General features: G+C 35.4%; 1 protein-coding gene across 1 annotated transcript; it reads left to right on the top strand.

Moving 5' to 3' along the window:
• The first annotated feature begins 14,903 nt into the window (after positions 1-14,903).
• Positions 14,904-19,649, top strand: LOC149785523 (protein FAM124A-like). Its single transcript, XM_089979328.1, has one exon. The coding sequence runs from the start codon at positions 15,579-15,581 to the stop codon at positions 16,815-16,817; it is 1,239 nt and encodes a 412-aa protein (XP_089835454.1). The 5' UTR covers positions 14,904-15,578; the 3' UTR covers positions 16,818-19,649.
• Positions 19,650-20,887: the final 1,238 nt, after the last annotated feature.

Below are 20,887 nucleotides of genomic sequence, written 5' to 3'. Positions count from 1 at the left end.
ACTCAAGCTGAGGCTATAAAAAGATAATGGGGTTTTCCAAAGGAATATCCCACAAGTTGTAGTATAAATAGATAGTGGGATTTCATATGAATTTTAGCTGATTGTAGCTATAAATAGATACATGGGTGTTTATCCACGATCGTCACACAAGTTGATATTGTAAGTAGTTACTAATTTTATCCATTTTAGTCTAAACCATTGTTACTTAATTTTCGGGGATATGTTTATTTTCCTTTAAATTCTGGGACAATTTCGTCATTTTAGCGTTACTTTTAGTCACATCCATTTTGTCGTTGAACATATCCTTGATTATAGCTATTTATAGCATCATTACAATTATGCAAATTTTTGAACACCCCAGCAAGATTTCAGGTCTTGGTAATGATTTATCTATAAATCTCAAGTTTGTACTAGTGTATGTATGTCTCTGTCTCTGTTGTGTTTGACCCTCTACCATCATTGTCCCTAGACAATCCCACCATGTTCAATTCCCCTTGACGCTATACAGACCCACCATGTTCAATTTCCATATGTTAAATTCCCTTGAGGCCATATCCCCTAGTGGTTTCCGTAATATTAAATTTCCCATTGTCCCTAGACAGTCCCACGATCTATTCCCCATGTTAAATTTCCCATTGTCCCTAGACAGTCCCACGATCTTTTCTCCATGTTAAATTCCCCTTGCCCCCAGACAGTCCCACGAACTATTCCCCCATGTTAATTTCCATTGTCCCTATACAGTCCCACGATTTTTCTCCATGTTAAATTTACATAGTCCCCAGAGTGACCCATGATTTTTCCCCATGTTAAATTTACATAGTCCCCAGATTGTCCCATGATTTTTCCCCATGCTAAATTTACATAGTCCCCAGATTGTCCCAAGGGGTCCTGTAATGGTAATTCCCATTATCCCTAGAGTATCCCACTTCACTACTAACGTTGCCATAAGAATGAGCAAGTAAGGTCACATTTTCCTGGGGAAACGCCCCCAGCGGGAGGGGGTGATGCGGCTACGTCCATGGACTTCATATTTATCTTTATCATACGATTGTTGTTGTTGCTTAGCTCTTCTTTCCATGACAGAATAACGAATCCAGGATATTTCGCTTCTGTAAATCTAAAAAATCTCCGTTGAAATTCAGGACATCAAATCCAATCGGCAATTTTGTTTAGCACCTGTTGCCCAATGAATCCATTTGCTAAAAGGATACAATTTGAAGTTTACACTATATACAAATAATAAAGCCTCTTTGATAAACATTAGGCGCTTGCAAGCTAACATTAACCTTTACCAGTGAAGTTTTAATGTAGGTTGTCAGATTATAACAGTACGACACCTTTGAGATTAATGAAAACGGCGAATAAAAAGTCAAGTATTAAATTCAAAATTCAAGAAGAAAAAAAAGAAGATAAAAATAATTGCGCAGTAATTTTCAAATTGCAAGATGGTTCATGGTTGATGGATGCTTATCGGCATATCAGCACAAGAAAAGCTAGTGTCGAGGCATTGGAAGTAAAGCGCCTTGCCCTGAGACACTCCAAAGCAATCGTCATAAACTGGTCTGGACAAGAGTGCAAAGTGGAACCCACCGATTTCTAGTCAAGCACGATAACACTTAAATAATGCGGCTGCAAACGTTTATGCTATTTGTAAATAAATGGCCGAGATAACTGCGGTAAGAGTAAGTATCTCATAAACTGGATAATAGATATTGTAGCAGTATAAATTCTCGTCCAGCAGATGGTTTATACCGAACGAGACCGCTCAGCTAGTCTAAGTGATTATAGCGTCCGCCTGATGCGGAAAGTCACGGGTTCGAGACCTGGTCGAGTCATGCCATAGACTATAAATATAGTACTTGCAGCTGCCTCGCTTGGCGCTCAGTATTAAGAGGTTAGTGTTAGGACTGGTCGCCCTGGTGTCAGGATAATGTGACTGGGTGGGAACATCATGCTACATTTCTGCGGCATGATGCCCCAGTGCTAGACATCACTGTTAACTGCCACGCTGCAGCTACGTTAAAAATCAAACACACACACCCACACACCGAACAATAGAAGCGTTTATATATATATATATATATATATATATATATATATATATATATATATATATATATATATATATATATATATATATATATATATATATATCGAATTACTGTAGGATTGATATGATTGTTATACATCTAATAATTATGAGACAATTTAATAAAATTCCATATGTAGCTGAATTACACAAGAAGCGTGTTAACATTTTAATCATTTTAATATGAGGAACTTAGTCTTAAATTATAAACTGAAATACATTTTGTGATCAGCAAATATGCAGTTGAATATGTCCAGTTTTATGAATGAAGCGCGCGAAACAAGTCATTTTCACTACGATCACTTCTTCGAATATGTGGGTAGCAGAGCCATATGTGTGATTTACAATTATTGTGTAATTTTCAAATTTTGCATCACGAAAGATTTCACCAGCTGAATGACTATGCAAGTTTCTAATGGAGGCGTGGTAGATAGCAGTTGAACTGTTTCTGGCGGGACCTCGGGCGATGCTCATAAGGCGACTTAGCAGGGGAAAGACAGAATTATTTTTTACACCTATTTATGCGGGCTTGTACCATTGATGCAGAGAATACTACATATTTCCTTTTCTATGTTAAGCGCGGCTATGGCAGAGTTGATCACGCTTGTTTAGTTTTAACAGGAAAACCTTTTGGGAAAAGTAGTTCCAGCCTTGTATGATGGTATGGTGATACGAAGTTAGAAAACGTAAGTATTTTTTTTTCTACTTTAGAGAAAGAACAGTACAATTCTGGCTCTTTCCTGAGCAAAATATCGATAGGTCTATCATAAATATTTTGACATGAAAAATCCTCATATGATTAAAGAACAAGTCTTTAGTGATCTTTTTAAAAGTGGTTTCACTGTCGCAAATTGAGTTTTGGTTGGTTCTGCTAACTAGTCAATCGTAAAATTCAATTTCAGTCAGTAAAACACATTATTACAGTCTTTATATTCTGTAGTGCAAGATTGTATCCCATAATTTATTCAACAATTTGCCTTTCAAAAAATATATAATTTATTGTGTCACATGTTCTTGACACCTGCTGACAACATGGGATAAAGCTATTAAAGAAAAAACCAGCAATTGAGCTGTATTCTGCATTTTAACTGCTAAGCGAAACGTTATATGTGCACATGTTGTGCGCTTTTGTTCTGCGGATACATTTAAATTTACAACTCGCACAATCTGGTGCATTCTTTCGCACAAAGAAATTTCTGATCTCCAGTCACTCCTAACCTATAATAGTCTTAACATGTGCCACAGGGTCAACACGACTCAATACAAACCACATATATTTAATTCTGTATTTTCATGTTTTCATTTGTATTTTCTTTTTAATTTTAGTTTTTGTTTATTCTTTGGGGTGTTTTTTTTCTTCTTGTTTTTTTTTTTTTGATCCAGTAGATGATCGAACAACCCTGCCATTATTGATTCTTCATGTTAGTTATCATTCCGAGTATTACTTTTATGTGCGCAGATTTAATCAGTCAGTTTCTTTTGATTTTCTTAATTTAAACATGGTGAACAAATTGCGCCAGCGACCAGTTGCTTCGTCATCTCTCTCTCTCTCTCTCTCTCTTCCTTTGGTCAGTTTGACTTTAACGCTCTCTGTCTCTGTCTCTCTCTCGTCCTTCGGTCGGTTTGACTTTAAAGCTCTCTGTGTGTCTGTCTGTCTGTCTGTTTCTTCCTTTGGTTGGTTTGACTTTAAAGCTCTCTGTCTCTGTCTGTCTGTCTGTCTGTCTGTCTCTCTTTCTCTCTTCCTTTGGTCGGCTTGACTTTGCATTAGTCCAGAGTCTTCGTTGGATGACACAGGCGAAAATCCTCTACGCTCGTCTTTTCATAGATGTTTGTTGGTATCTTGCTACGATGGTCCAGAGAGAGAAGGGAGGGGGCTTGGATATTTTCATATTTGATTAATAATGGTCGATTTCTAGAACATTATAATAGGTTCAAGAAACAACAGCAACCACAAAACATTAACTACATCACAGTATGTGTACCCCGTAACCGAGAAAGTTACCGTATAATGACGACAGGGTTTGAAACTTTGAATAATTGATTATAAACATTGTAGATAAATCCCAAGGAAGCTGAACACACACCGTTACGAAGAACCATATTCTTGTAGGTTACTTGGTGTAAGTTCAATTTCAATGTTTTCATCCAGCCCAGATTCTTTTCTCTCACTCCAGATTTCTGCGTACTTTTGTCCCCTATACGTGAGAGGGGAGGGGACAAGAAAAATAGAAAGGATTGCGAGGAAATTTTGTACCATATTTAATTCATTTAGAAAACGGGGAATATTAAAACTTTTTGTCTTTATTTTCATACTTAACCAATGGTTAATGAGGGGACAGCACACAGTTGCAAGGGCACCATTGCACGACTATTACGTTCAAGATGCAATGCCTCACTTTAACCTAATGACTTTATGACTTACGTGAAAGGTATATCGCCTCACTTTGAACTAGGGACATCGTGTGACTTAATGACTATTACTTTAAGGATACACTAATGACTATATGAAATATGTGAAACAATACAGAAACCAAAGCTTTACATTCAGTTAGGAGTGACATTTCCGAAAGTGCATAGTGTCGTTAGCTTCACTCCACAAACGTGATTAAATTCCTACATATCCAGCCAAATGCAAGAGGGAAGCAACAAATCAACCAACGGTTTCGACTAGGACTTCTTTAAGTTGATGGAGAAATTAAGGAAGTGGAAAACAGTTAAATTATGTACATAGGAAAATAAATATTTTTTATTGTAAAAACAACATATTTTTGCAGATAGAAATCAATGAGTATTTGGTATTTGTGTGTATGGAACATAAAAATGTAAAACTATCAAAAACAAAATCTTTTGTGGATTTACAGTGATGGTGTTAAAAACGTTGATATATGCATTCAACTACAACAAGCTAAAAAAATATGGTCAAATAGACAACTTTTAATCACTGATGCACATTCTCTATGTGTCACTATAGAGACAACGTGGTGTCCATGATGGCTTGAATAAGTTTATAAAGGCATTAACAAAAGTAAACAAAATGCTCAATTTGAAATGTATTAAAATTGTTTATAATTGAATAAAACGTGTGTTTAAAAAAATTCCATTTTGAAATCCATCAATTTTTGTTATTTAGTAGCAATTAATGTTATTGAAAATGACAAAATGTAGATCATAAAATGATATGTACAAGAATAAAAGGAACATAGCTACGATGGCAAACGTAAATTATTTAACAAAGTAAACACTTTAATAAATTATATTTTGCTAAGAAATGCAGATAAAGTTTGATTGCCGAAACCAGTCTAGTCGCATAATTACAAGCTACATGCCAAGTTTGATACGATTTAACAATACCTCATCTTTGTTCATAGAGTAACAACTGCATAAGAATTCGTCTCTGCCATCAAGTGCCTGTATCAAATCATTTGAATACAGATGCCTAGTGATGTGGATTCCTCTTATTTAAAGAGGTATGTTTCCCATTTGATGATGTAAATGTTATTAATACAAACTTTAAACTTGCATTATTACTACATGTTTTGTGAGCTGCAAAAAATAGAGAAATATACGAAAAGCATGTAATAATGTTCGTGTCCCAAAGAAGAATTAATACAATATCTTTAAGAAATGAAGCATACCGTAGCCATTTAGGTCTGAAAATAATAGGCTTATCAGGAAAAAAAGAAGAAGAAAAAATAGCGATGGAGCTTTCAACCTATCAGCAGTTTACGACGATCCAATAATTGCGGGTACTGTACATCCCAACATCTCTGGAAAGAGGACAACAAGAGGTTCAGCAATGAAGGATTGAAAATACCGAAAACAAGAAGGAGATGGGTAAATGAAGAATTAATGCCTAAACAATCACCAAACATTGCAGAGTGGTGCCCATTAAATACATGTATAATATAAATAATGGAGAATAAAAATCAGACAAAATTATCGACGAAATTGAAAGACATATGAATATCTAAAGATTGATGTCTGACCTAGTTAAATTTATGATTGACAATAATGTGACACACGCTTAAGGAAAGAATCAAGAGGATAGATACATCTAGCTACCGTATAAAACTGCCTACCAAGATTCATTTTACATGTATGGCTGGAACCGTATAAAACTGCCTACCAAGATTCATTTTACATATATAGCTGGGACCGTATAAAACTGCCTACCAAGATTCATTCTACATGTATGGTTGGGACCGTATAAAACTGCCTACCAAGATTCATTTTACATTTATGGCTGGAACCGTATAAAACTGCCTACCAAGATTCATTCTATATGTATGGTTGGGACCGTATAAAACTGCCTATCAAGATTCATTCTACATATATAGCCGGGAGATGTTATGTACTTTGTTGAATGAGTCATCTGATGAAGCTGTAAACTCGAGCATAAGGTGGAAGATAGCAAGCAACAAACGGAAAACATTACTTCATATGATCCCAAAGTTAGTCGGAAAACAGCTGAAATTGTTAACCTGCCAGGAAATTAAATGACTAACTATTTAATTGTATATGCACCACCTTGAAAATTGCATCTTACAGATGTATTGCATAGTCAGAATCTGGGGCCCCGAGTGGCCGAGTGGTCTGAAGCGCTCTCCGTTACGGATCACTGCCATCTCACCTCTGCCTGCGTGGGTTTGAGTCTCAGATTCGGCTAATGTGGGTATGTGAGAGAACTTGCCAGTAGCTTCTCGTGGGTCGGTGGTTCTTTCCGGGGTTTCCCGGGTTCTTCCTCCACCATTAATACTGGCCGCCATGCATAGCCTATCATGTGCTGAAAAATGGCGTTAAACCCTACAACAGCTACAACAACAACATAGACAGAATCTAAATATTAAATAAGATTTTAAGGATAGAAATCATCTTGGATGAAGTTTTCCGTCCTTCTTTTAGCACTCCCCCTCCCCCAAATCTTGGACAAATGGTAAATCGGGAATAATAATGGAAAGAACATACGATAAAACGTATGGACGTTGTAGAAAAATGTGGTATTATCTAATGTTATACTGCACTTGTAAAATATGAAGAAAGAAAAAATGGCTGAGAAAAGCAGAAGAAATGGAGACAGGAAAAGAGGAAAGTGACTTTGATCTTCATTGGAGACCCTGGTATAAGATTAATTGGAGAATTTGTGTAATTGCTGGTTGGATTTTTGGATTCTGGTAGGTTAATTGGTTTCAGCACAATATTGGATATGATCATGCCGAGGAAATGGGAGCTAAAGCCTTTTCCCAAGAATGCACCTAGTAAGGCGATCTGTGCTAAACCGGGCGTGTATCGACATCGCGACCCTTCTGACGCTCTACCAACCGAACTACCACGGTCTCCTCCACGTGTGCATTGGAAATGCGAGAACGAACAGCAAAGTAAAGGTATCAAACTACAGAATGAACATGACTAGAAAAGTGATGATTCTGTTTTGACAAATAGATAGACCGATAGCTAGCTACCTTAATAAAATATATTAATAGATAGATATATGCTAATAACTGAATAGAAGATAATAGATGATCAAGAGCACTGCAAAAAAATAAATAAATAAATAAATAAATAAAAAAACGGTGCTTTCTTTTTCTCTTTATTTTCTTTCTAAATTGTTCTCTTTTTCTGGGGGCATTATATCGATTTTGGCACTCGATGACGCAGATTGAAAGGCCTATACATCATACATTTAGGTCGGTAAATTGAAATCTATTCTGCCAATCAACTTTTAAATTGATGTCAATATCAGAAGCTATTTGGTCAAAGTTAAAGGGACTTAATTAGCTTTTAATGTATCTTTCTAAATTGTATTAGCTTTACTCTATGTTTCCCGTCTCCTTTATAAGCGTAATCTGCCTTTTAAATTAGCATTGGCAAAAAATATTGACCCAAGGGTCAACAAATCTAAAAATGAATTGACTTCGTATCACTGAATGTTTACAGTTCTGATTGACGTTCTGACACTTTCGGGTGCAAACAGTTTCTATTTGTGTAAGACTTTATTTTTTAAATATCTGAAAATGCTTGTTCGTGGCGTCTGTTATTATCATTTGGCTGGAAAATGGAATCACATCCAGATCCTATAATTAAAACCTAAAACTGATGTCTGCGATATAAAAGGCAACCAAGGGCTGTACAAAATTATTTTCCTCCAACTTCCAGTCTTCATTGTGTTTGAAAAATGTGTTCTCTTTAAAGCTCCATTTGTTCCAATGCCCACTCTAAGGCTAATGAATTGAACATATTATTCTTAAAACATAATTATACTTATCGTTTGATATATGGTAAATGACCCATCGGGCGAAGGTGGCATCAGTCAATCAATTATCGCATAATTGATATGCCAATGGACCGACGACCTATGCTATCGCCAGCTAAGTCTTTGCACAAATGGTGGGCGGGAAAAGGTTTACCCAGGCGAGTGGTGCAGATTGAAAGAATTTATTCAAGAGTCTTTTTTAAATATATAACTGTAGAGCGTCACCATATGTGCTCTGAAAGCTTGTCTGGCCATCACATGATGTAATGATTATATGCTTGTCCTGTTTGGTTGGGCAAGCTCTTGCTCGACAATCAGATGACGAAAAGATGCTTTATATGTACCCTACTATTTTGGGCAAACTCTTGTTCGGACATCATATGACGTATTAATTATATTCAAGTGCCCTAGTAGGATGGACAAGCTATCTACCGTTTATCATACCAAGTAATAATTGTATCCTGGTAACCTGCTATGTTGGGGAAACTTCTGTTCGGCCATCACATGACGCAGTGGTTCTATGTACCCTTCTAGGATGGGCAAGCTATTGTCTGAACATCACATGACATGTTTCTATGTAGGTGCCTACTAGCTTGGACAAGCTCTCGTCCGGCTATCAGATGACGTAATGATTATATTTAGATGCCCTATTAGGTTGGGCACGCTCTCCTCCGGCCACCAAATGATGTAATGAATCAATCCATGTGCTCTACGAGTTTGGGCATCTTATTTTGCGCCTTCAGATGACGTAACGATTTTATCCAAGTACCCTGATAGGTTTTGTAAACTTTTGTTTGGGCAACATATAACATAATGATTCTTTTTACCCTACTAGGTTGGGCAAGCTACTGTCTGTACATCACATGACGTAATGATTCTATGCAGATGCCCTACTAGGTTGGACAAGCTCTCGTTCGGCCATCATATTATATTTGCCCTGCCAGGTTGGGCAAATTCTTCCCTGGCCACCAGATGACATAATAATCTTATACATGTGCCATACAAGGGCAATCCCTTGTCCGGCTTTCAGATGACGTAATAATACCTAGCTTGCGACTGAATGGATTGCCTGTCTTTTGAAATCATTTTATAAGCGATGATTGTCTGAAGAGTCAATTATTTATTAGTGAGCAAACGCTGCATTCTTTACTCACATGTTTGCAGATCTGAGGGAAAAAGTGTCAGTGTCTTTGAATATTTATGTTTAATTGATTTCTCATTCTCGCTCAGAGGAAAGCAATCTTTGTTATTTATTTTTTGGATAACACAGGATATTACTTTTATACAGAATTGGTGCAATCGAATGTTTAGGTTATAATTGATTTCTAGACATTTCTCACATGGGGCAATTTTTTTTGTGTAATGAATTGCGTTTGACTTTGCAATATTTAACAAATTTGATGGCATCTGTATTTACAATGTAAGGGTTTGTAAAAAGGAATTAAATTCCAAATGAGACTTTTTACAAAGAAAGTCTGCTGTTTTAATAGATGTTTGGTTTTTTAATGTGTGTGTTTTCATATTTTTGGAATCTCAAAAGGTTCATTTTCCGTTTAAATTATAACCGAGTTATAAGAACGTTGTTCCGTGTGTGTGTGTGTGTGTGTGCGCGCGCGCGCGTGCCTGGACATTTACAATGTCTCCTTAATCAAAAATCGCCATGAGTCCATTTCGGGGAATCGATTTAGCATACGTTTGCGAAATAATGGATTAAACCAGCAACATTCAGTCTAATGTACCTGTCGTTAAATCAGAATGTCCTTGGCCTCTTTATTCGCACGATAAAGAAACCTCAGATGTAAATGGAGGCCTCAAGCCCATTGCGTTGTTACGTCACCGTAACTTTATTCGCCGCGTCGCAATGATATAATGACGTGTCACAACTAATAACGACGTAAGCAAGGTTTGAGCCGAATTTTTTTTCTTTCTTTTTTTTCAACAGCTGCACGAATGCCATGGCAAATAAAACTTCAAAACATCACAGTTTAGTAAATTTTACCAAGATTACATACGAGTCATATATATTGTGCACATATTGTTCTCGCGGGGAACGAGACTATTACTGACCAATCGCATCATTGCTTATTTATTCCAACAAGCTCGACTTCCCTTGAGAACCTTTTCTACAAATGGGACAAACCATTCTTTTTGGCCGTCAGAATTTTTTTTTTTTTATTGCAATGAAAGAGTTTTGTTGTTGTATTAGATTTTGCAATTACTGATTTCATTTATTTTCTATGAAAATAAATTTCGCACATACTATGTTGACTGTTGCCAGGCTTTTCCGAGACTATTTATGTCATGATTGTGTCGTAAATAAAGAAAAAGTGACATCACCAAATGAGAAATGCCCTTTGTATATATCCAGTTACGTTAACGATAATTAGATAACTACGGAAGTACTGGGTCTGCCCTTTTGTTAATATGCATGCTATCCCAAACCGATTCTCAAATCCGGGGATTAGCATCGTAAAAGTATTATTATCATTATTGTTATTATTATTATTATTATTATTATTATTATTATTATTTTGCGAAAAGATATGTAAGTTTACTTCGATAGTGCTAGATCTGCCTAGATTTTCGATATTGTTCATTACCTTTTGCAAAATCTTTCTAACACAAGGTTAAAAAAGAACAGTCCTATATATGTACGTATGCTTGTATGCATGTATGTATGTATGTATGTATGTATGTATGTTGTTGTTGTTGTTGCTGTTGTAGGGTTTAACGCCATTTTTCAGCACAAGATAGGCTATACATAGCGGCCAGTATAAATGGTGGAGGAAGAACCCGGGAAACCTCCGGAAAGAACCACCGACCCACGAGAAGCTACTGGCAAGCTTTCTCACATAACCACATTAGCCGAATCCGAGACTCGAACTCACGCAGACAGAGGTGAGATGGCAGTGATGCGTAACGGTGAGAGCTTTAGACCACTTGGCCACTCGAGGCCCCTATGTATGTATGTATGTATGTATGTGTATGTATGTATGTATGTATTCGTCAATCCTTTCATTCATGTATGTAGGTATATAATTTTTCATGGATCCCTTCCTTCCTTCCTTCCTTTCATCCAGTGTTCTTTTCGCCCCTCCCCTAAATCTCCCATAAACGTTAATAAATCATTGCGCACTAACAAGGCTTAAACACGTAATTATGTGATCATTGTATCTGGCTGTAATTATATCTCATTTACAAGAACGCGCCAACTTAAAAAGTCAAACAGGTTCTGCTGTGGATTTTTTTAAAATATTGAACTTGGAAAGCAGTTGCTGCGTCATTTCTAATTAACCTTTTTTTCCACACAGCGGAACATACAGCCATATGTGCGATTCACGGGTATTATTGAAGTCCATACATTGTGTTTTATTGTCAATAACGGTCTGTGATTACCTCCCGTACAAGCCACACAATTACGTATTATCGATAAAAGGCAAAATGCCTCAGTTGTAATCTTTGTATGCAGTTATCAGTAAACGGGATTACTTGATTGAATTGATTTCGAGCCGATGTAGTATGTATTATGAAAACTGTAAAGGTGTACTTAACAATTACAAAAGTTAGCATGTCAGATTTTCAAGGTAATTATCCAGTTGAAAAGGAAAAGTTAAATGATCAAGCATTTCTGCCCGTGTACCGTGGGACATGCGAAAGTGATGGTAAACAATTGTGGGAAAGAAAACGACATCTGAGTTGTACTTCGAACACTTTATCTAAGCCTGAGATATTACATGAAAATAAACAGACGAATATAACATTGAAAACCGATATAACATGGTCCACTTTCGTGTATTATTTTTCTATCTTTTAAATCAAAACTTTTTACTAATAAAACAAAAAACTTACTTTAATTTAGACAATTGAAGCATAGTTTTTCACTCATAACTGATAAATTCTTTCTTTTTGACATTGATGATATCTTATTTTTGACACTGATTACTTCCATTATATATATATATATATATATATATATATATATATATATATATATATATATATATATATATATTAGTCAATTAATTATTGTTTACTATATCATGGTAAATAATGGCCCATCCTTATTCTAACATTAGTTTCTTATAATATCACCATAAAAGGTCAGTATAGGAACATTAGAATATTGTCCAGCTCAATATGGGAGCAGTCGAATCGTATCAAAGACAAAGAAACAATATTTCTCAAAAGTGAACGTATAAATAATGCAATGTTTTTCATGAGTTGGCTTTTAATGTCTGTCTGTCTCTCTTTATATATATATATATATATATATATATATATATATATATATATATATATATATATATATATATATATATATATATATATATATATATATATATATATATATATATATAGTGTGTGTGTGATATATAGTGTGTGTGTGTGAGAGAGATACTTGTGTATGCGTGTGTTTGAATGTATGTTGTGCGTGAATACATATAATATACTTCAAATGTAAAATGGGTTGAATTTCAAAGCATTGTGCTTGTTTTATATACATGTATATCTGTATCTGTCTGACACATACTTGTACGCGGTGAAAGGGATCGAAATCGCGGAAAAATATCTGCGTTTTCCACAGTAATAAAGGTACCCCACAATTCTCTGTAGGTCGCTTTGTGCCAGCCCTATAATTAACTTTGAAACGAAGGCTGACACTTTATACAAACTACCACGATGACAAATTGATGTACGAATTGCTTTTCTCTGCTGAAATGATGTTTATGACCATGTATTTTTGTCCACAATCAGACATTAGACGTTCAAAATAAAAATAAAAATAGTTGTCCTTAATCGAGAGCAATATAAATATTCATATATTCATCATGGTTTGGAAATCATAAATGTATAATATTTAATGTAGAATATTTAGTCCATTGGATGCTACAGATTTGATATGAATGGTCACACATTGTCGTTTTTACTATTACTATTCATCCACAGAATCAACCTATCTATCTATCTATCTATCTATCTATCTATCTCATTCTCGATCTCAGTCACACATTACTCTCTGATTAATGACAACATTGAACACTTTGTGGGAATCAATATTACATTATGAGGAATCGAATCAATTAAATCTTGTTAAATTTTTAAAATTGCTTATAAAAGAGTTCAAATCAATATATATATGCTTACAAGAGCTATAGTACAAAGAAGCCTGCGATATATTGGCGTCACACACGCACACACACTCTTATATATATATATATATATATATATATATATATATATATATATATATATATATATATATATATATATATATATATATATATATATATATATATATATATGGGGGGGGTCATTTTGAAAGCCAAGGATCGGATATGCACTGATGATGAAGAGAATAGAAAAACGGGCAAAGGTACATTATGCAGTAATTGAGAAAAAACAATTTAACGAAGTTACATCTTAAATGCAGAATGATTTTGAAACGTAGAAATATTATTGGACAAATATAAAGTTAGGAGGGGTATTTGAGACTATTTGTGAAAACTGTAAAGGGACGAGTAACGCCGCAATAACAGCACTTTAGAATAACGGAATATTAAAAGCTGTTGGAGACCATATGTAAATATTTAGTTGTACCGAATTATGACAATAACCAGGACTGAATATACTTATGATGAATATATACCTGAAATTTAATAATGAGCCATTTGACTGCTATGTATAGTTTCTCAGGAATAATTTAAGAGTGAAGTACGTTAATCAGACGTTAAATCATAAGTGTGTCCAAACAATGGTAATAATAAATTGAAGGGCGCTTTTAATTATCAGTACTATCTAGAGTAATAGCTACTAAAAATTTATCAATATTCTCTAGAGTAATAGCTACTAACCATTTATCAATAATATCTAGAGTAATGTGTGTGTGTGTGTGTGTGTGTGTGTGTGAGAGAGGGGGGATTTTTAACGTAGCTATTTAGAGTAATCGCTACTAAACATTTATTAGTACTATCTAGAATAATAGCTACTAAACATTTATTAATACTATCTAATAAATTCTTTACATTTATCAATACGATCTACAGTAATATTTACTAAACATTTCCGACAAATCTATAATTGGAGTAATAGAACTCCCAGACAACAAGAAAGAACTGGCACATCAGCTGATATTCCAGACGCATAGCAAAACGTGGGAAAGATACTCATTTATTATATATCGTGATGCTTCGGAAGAAAGACTTTTATATTGCGGAAAATCAGATTTTAGATATTAATACAATTACGTTCTTAAACATAAAGATCAAAATCAGAAATAATAAAGAATAATAATGGGAATAAGAGGAAAGAACAATACAAAACAACGTCTTGCGCGATAGAGGGTATTTGTTGATAGACCGTACATTATAATGACAAGATCTAGTTTGTTACAAACAAAATAATGAATACATCCCATACAATCTCAATACATCGTGTCTATGACTAGCAAAATCTATACCATTATTCTTATTATGTATTCATCCATACACATATTTAACAATACCGCCTCGTTTGAAACTGTCTCTGTGTCAGTTTAGTTTACAGAAACACGATATACGCCAGGAATGCTGGTTTTGTCCAATGATGAGCGGCCGAAAGAAAAATCCAATAAAATTCCTAAATGTGTTGATACCTACGTCAGAGGGGGGTGGATCCGCGGCAAACAAAAATTCCGTTTCTAGTTTCAACCACTGAAAATATCACAGGCGGGATGAATGGAAACATGGTACAAGAAAAGACGGCTAGAAGGCAGCGTTAAAAGCTCTGCGACCTTTGTTCATTTGACTCGTGCGTTGGTTTTCTCCGTCAACACTATGATTAATTGAATTTTTAAGAAGTGCTTTGATGTTGTGTGCTATATGAGGCAGAAGGGGAAAACGGAGAGCAAATTAATCAAGCTGTGTGGAGAGGAATATAATGTTTTGCCGTTTGCTCACAATGATTTTACGGGTGGAGTACGTTAAAGAACAGGATTAGTGAAGAAGAATGTGTACGAGATCAACGGATACATTTACTGAACACTGCTTGAAAGAAGAATTACAATAACGAGTAGAGGAAGAAAATTAATTACGTGGATGACTCGATCTCTGGAAGATGTCATGATCATATGATAGTTTTGTATTACATTCATTCGAGAATAATACCTCTGCATGAATGTATTATTGTCATTTTAATATATTCGTTTTGGCACTCAATTCGACACTCAAAAGAAAACCAGAATAATGTTATCAAAACAAAATTATGTGGGAAACTTCACGTGCTAAGAATATTAGTTCATTACCAGATATGAATGTAACAAGCCATCGGAAGTCAATTACGCTCGATTCTAAAGATCCGTTCAAATGCACTTTAACATTAGTTGCCCCATGCGAGAAAGGATTGCTTCTGAAACGGATAGTGTCGCCGCTGATTTCTTGGGTTGACCCTTCATTTCAAATAATCAAGGTTCGTGAACAGAATGAATTCATAGATTTAAAGGAAAAAATACGCATACAGCTTGAGAGAGTGAGGCAATGTGGACCGTGTGATAACGATACCTTCATGTTACCATCGCTCAGTGTAATGCTATTCGTAAAGGAGAATGGTGTCATGTGCGCAAAACACGTTGAACAGAATTTTCATTTGCGACCGTGGCTATTTAGTCACAGAGTTGATTTGCGAAGTATAAGAAGTCCAAACACGGTTGTAGCAAAACAGGAGTTTTACAAACTAGCAGACGATCTCCCTTTATGGGCGGTATGCCCTATACACTGTGGTAATGAACATTTGCGGATTAACATGTTCGTCAGGAATTTCTCATCTATGGTGGAGTTTTACAGAACGGTGACAGATACAGAGATAGAGACAAATAAACAGGGATTTTGTATCTTTCAACTTTATAGTCAGCCAGGTCTTGATTTCCAGTTATCACTTAAACATTCTCCTCATCTCAACCCACAAAATGTGAAATCGGCATTTCTAACGTTCCACATACCAGATATAGAAGTGATAAAAACAACTAACAATGGAAATTTGACAGAAATACAGGAAAACCTGTACTGTGTCCTTGACCCTGATGGGAATCCGATACTCTTACGGGAAACTTCTCCCCGCGTGAGACGAAAAGCAACATTAACGATTCAAGTGACAAGGAAGGAAAGTACGGAATTGTGGGAGGATATGAAAAGTCAACAGAGTTATTCTGATAGTCACGATTCTGGACGATGTTCAGACATGGAAACGTGTTTCAGTGAGTTTGATACAAATAGAGGAGAAATAATGCATACGCGTTGTTCTAAATGCGCTTCAGTTCACTCGAAAGATTTTGAAAAATCGAGTCAAAATATTCAAGGGAAATCTTTTATTCCTCAGGAAGCAAATAATTACCATTGTGGTGGATCAGGTGATTGTCTACCAAAATCAAACTCACCTGAGAAAGACACACAACATTGTCATAAAAGAGAGGCAAAACAGGAGTATTTTCATCCGGTGTACATTTAACATAATCTGCTATTTATTTGGATATATCATGTTCATCAGACGACATCTTGCTTTTCATTTGACACTCAAGGAGTCATCTGTAATGTACATTTGAATGTCAGATAAGTAAATTCACAACACGTTATCCGATGAAATTCCAATCACCTTTGGGTTTGATTGAAACATTAACTACATTTAAACTTTTTTGCCGCCCATTTGTAAAGTTCTTTTTTTATATTTAATGTTACAAAGAATGAATTACTGATCTTTATTTCTTTAATATAAAATGTTATAAATTAAGAGTAAACTAACCTTAATTCATTTGCCTATCTAAATAACGTAACAAATGAAGGAAAGAAATTGAAATGTCCCGAGCTCATATATAAAAGCAGTACTGTGTGTATTTGTAATAAAAGAGGTAAACGGGCTATCATTTGAAGTAATAAATCAATATGCAGCCGTAGTTATACATAGGAAACGTATGACACACGTATGTAAAAACGTGATATACACGGTAAATTACAGGTAATTCTCACATATATTAACATGTGTTCATATCCGTAAAACAGATGTGAAACATGTAACTGACGACTGTTAATTGGACCACTTTGCATGTTTAACTTTTTCACTTGTGAACCAGATACCAGATATAGTGTGCCAGAGACATATAATACACATATGCCTCTGGTTTTGCATGCATTATGTTTAATTTATTTTATACACTGTGTATACCTTACATGTACGGGAGCGTACATACATCTTAGATGAGTGAGTGCATATGTTTTCATGTGTATTTGCATCAAATACGTGTGTGTTTGTGTCTTGTACACAATCTGAAATCTTTTGAAAACCTTCATTGCTTAAGAGTAATTGATAATTTCAAGGAATAATATTTTGTTCCTCAAAAAAGGTCTAAGCACCAAAATACCAAAGTATTATGGATTCATTTGTGTTACGACCATCTTTACTGAATGAAAAGGATGATATAACATAATTTTGTTGTGTTTATGTTAAGCTTCACTTTACAGTTTTACCTGAAAAGAAAATAAATTAACTCAACCAGAAACAAAACTATCCAGGAAGAACATGCATTTATGTTCATGATCATTAGTAATTTCCCATACTCAGAGCATGTATGTTCATGATCATTAGTAATATCCCATACTCAGAGCATAACTATCTTCAGAGTTCGAAATTTTCGCCAATACCACACTGCCTTCATCAGCGACTGATGTTGATCACGTGACCATTATATGTTGTTTTGGGGTTTAATGCCATTTGTCAGCGGAAGATAGGCTATATATGGCGGCAAGTACAGCTTTTGGAAGAAGACCCAGGAAATTCCAGGTTATGAACCACCTGCCAACGTCGTCCGAGTTTCCTCTGATCCTTGCCGCCACCCTATTTTAATACTTGGACATTTATGTTGGGGTGTAGGGTCAGAGTCCATTCCCTTTGGTGTCGGCATGGGGTAGCCGCTTACTAACCGGCCCAGCAAACTTGAACGACCGTTCATTAAAATATACCTGCATGAACTAGATAGTAATATGATTTATTTTCTCAGAAATTGCGATCATAGCATTCGCTATCTTTAATCCGCTGACAGACGAGACGAAAATACATCATTGCTGAAATTTGGCATGGATCTGGCCATTTGCATTCCTAGTCACGTGACTACATAACTCTCGCAACCTACATGTTAATAACAGCAGATGTCATGCAGTCACGTGATATCAACAATGCACCATTTCTAGTGTTGCTGTAGGAAAACAAATCGAACATAAAAATGAATGTCACGTCATTTTTATAGAAAAAAAATGAGAAAAAACCCCATAAACTTCTCAAAATATTTATTGTGAAAATAACGACCGAAAATCTGTAAATCTTGCAGCAATTTGAAGAAAACCAGATTCATTACGCAGAGAGCACATGCCAATATGGTAGTCACGTGACACCAACAAAAACATGGCTGACACGTGCTCGGTTATTCTTGAAAATTGTTTTCTCCATCTTGCTGCGATAGCGACTTCTATATAATATATCCAGATTCTATGTCGAACAACTTTGGAAATTTGTTTAATGTCGATATCACGTGACTATATGACCGCTGTTGTCACTGACATGTAGGTTCCGAGATTTGTATAGTCATGTGACTCGGAATGCAAATGGCCAGATCCAGGTCAAATTTCAGCAACGAAGTACTTTCGTCTCGTCTGTCAGAAGATTAAAGACCTCCCTCTCTCTTTCTGCTTACTATTGTGTTTCCCCAGGATATAAACATTCTTTAACGTTTCCTTTATTTTTTTAAAAATAATATACGTATCAAATTAGGTTTTGAAAATTCATCGACGATTATGTCACAGTAAACAGACGCATTGATATTGACCAGTCTCAGATATTTTTTTTTTTTTTTTTTTTTTGTTGAAGACGCTTCATAAAGCCTTTATTATATAATAAAGTTTTCATTATATAGCACACGGAAGTAAGGATAAATAGACTGGTACCACGTTCTACATTCCACACATGGTCTGTCGTATATATAAACTCCAGCTATATCAAAATTAAAATAAGTGACTGTAAATTAATCAGTTTTGTCATTACCATTCAATAGCATTCAGAGAACATTCAATGTGTGTGGTCCAATCATTTTTGATAGTATAATATAATACATAGAGATATCCGGACGGTTATAATTTAACTAACCACATATGAATTTGAAACTTCTATAGGGTACCTGAAATAATAATATACTTTTGTAGCACTCTGAATTGTCATTATTGGGGTAACTATATCAGCGAGGATGTACAGGAAAATGACGAGGTGAAGCCCATCAATAAATCTTCCTTCCAGGTATCCATGTCATTCTAAATTTGATTTATGATCTAGACCGTATATTACTATTTGCAGCCGTGTAACTAAATACATCCCGACATAGATCGCTGTCAACAGTGATTATGGTTACACACAAGCCTGTCTGGAAAGACCTAAAAAAAAAGGATTCATATTGACTGTAAAGACGCAGGAGCTAGGATAAGACGTAAGGACAGGTTAGGTCATTGATTTAGAATAACATCAAAGACAACATTCATTGTTGTTGGGCAGCGCTGATAGTTTCTAGAATTACGAATTGGAGACTAAATTAGCTTGGTACCGTTTCACTCATGAAAATACCCCAAACCTATACTAAATACATATCTTGATGCCATTTGACATCGATAATAAATGATTGGTTTTTAACGTTTAGGTTCTAAGTTTTGACCTTGTAGTCATCTGCTCGTACAGTTCAGATAAGGGTATATGGCTGACGCGTGATATACGATGAAGGTTGACAGTCAGTATAGTATTGTATTGTAAAGTCAAAGCCCGAGTGAACATAAGAAGTACTTGAAATGAGAATAGTGATCAGGGAATCTAGAATTGTTGGCCATGACATGTTATGGAAATTGCTTAATATTAAAATAATTACTTAGCTTCAGTGAAAAGGTGATAAGTAAATACTGTACACACCAGGCACAGCTCCTCTAGTCAGATTTGTCACTTTGAACTTTCATTTACTTGGCTCTCAGGATACCTAGCGTTGTGCATATTTGAAGCTACAATAACTAGGGTATATTTTTCCACGAAGAAACAAAAAGTGTCCAAAGAAGAAAACAATTGACAGACAACACAATGTACACTCGTACAACAGCGTGAAAAATAGTTCACACCCTTTGAAAATAATTTAGCTTCTCCTTATTATATTAGCTTGTCTGTATGTCTGTCTGTATATGGATTTAATGGCACATCATTACAGTCTTTGCTGTTAGTAATGTTTTTGTTTAGTATCAACAAAGGTCCTACAAAACAAAGGTAAGGGCAAAAGGTTCAACTCTTTTAAATTCGAAATAAAATCTTTCGAAGATCGCCACAGCTGGAACATTATCGCGAGCTGCATAGTATGGTAGTCTGGTTCCTGGCCCCTATGCTGGTACCGCCTTTATATAACTATATTCATGTATATGCATAAATAGACTGGGAACCAATATGAATATCAGGGTACAAAAACGTTGCCTCCATTAGTTGGTTCTTAAGACATACATGAGGGTTATCGT

The sequence above is a fragment of the Sinohyriopsis cumingii genome, chromosome 13 (genome assembly GCF_028554795.1).
Source record: "Sinohyriopsis cumingii isolate HCF-2022 chromosome 13, ASM2855479v2, whole genome shotgun sequence".
In the NCBI taxonomy this organism is placed as follows: Eukaryota; Metazoa; Mollusca; class Bivalvia; order Unionida; family Unionidae; genus Sinohyriopsis; species Sinohyriopsis cumingii.
Note: the sequence above shows the minus strand (reverse complement) of the source record. Positions and strands in the feature narration are given on the sequence as shown.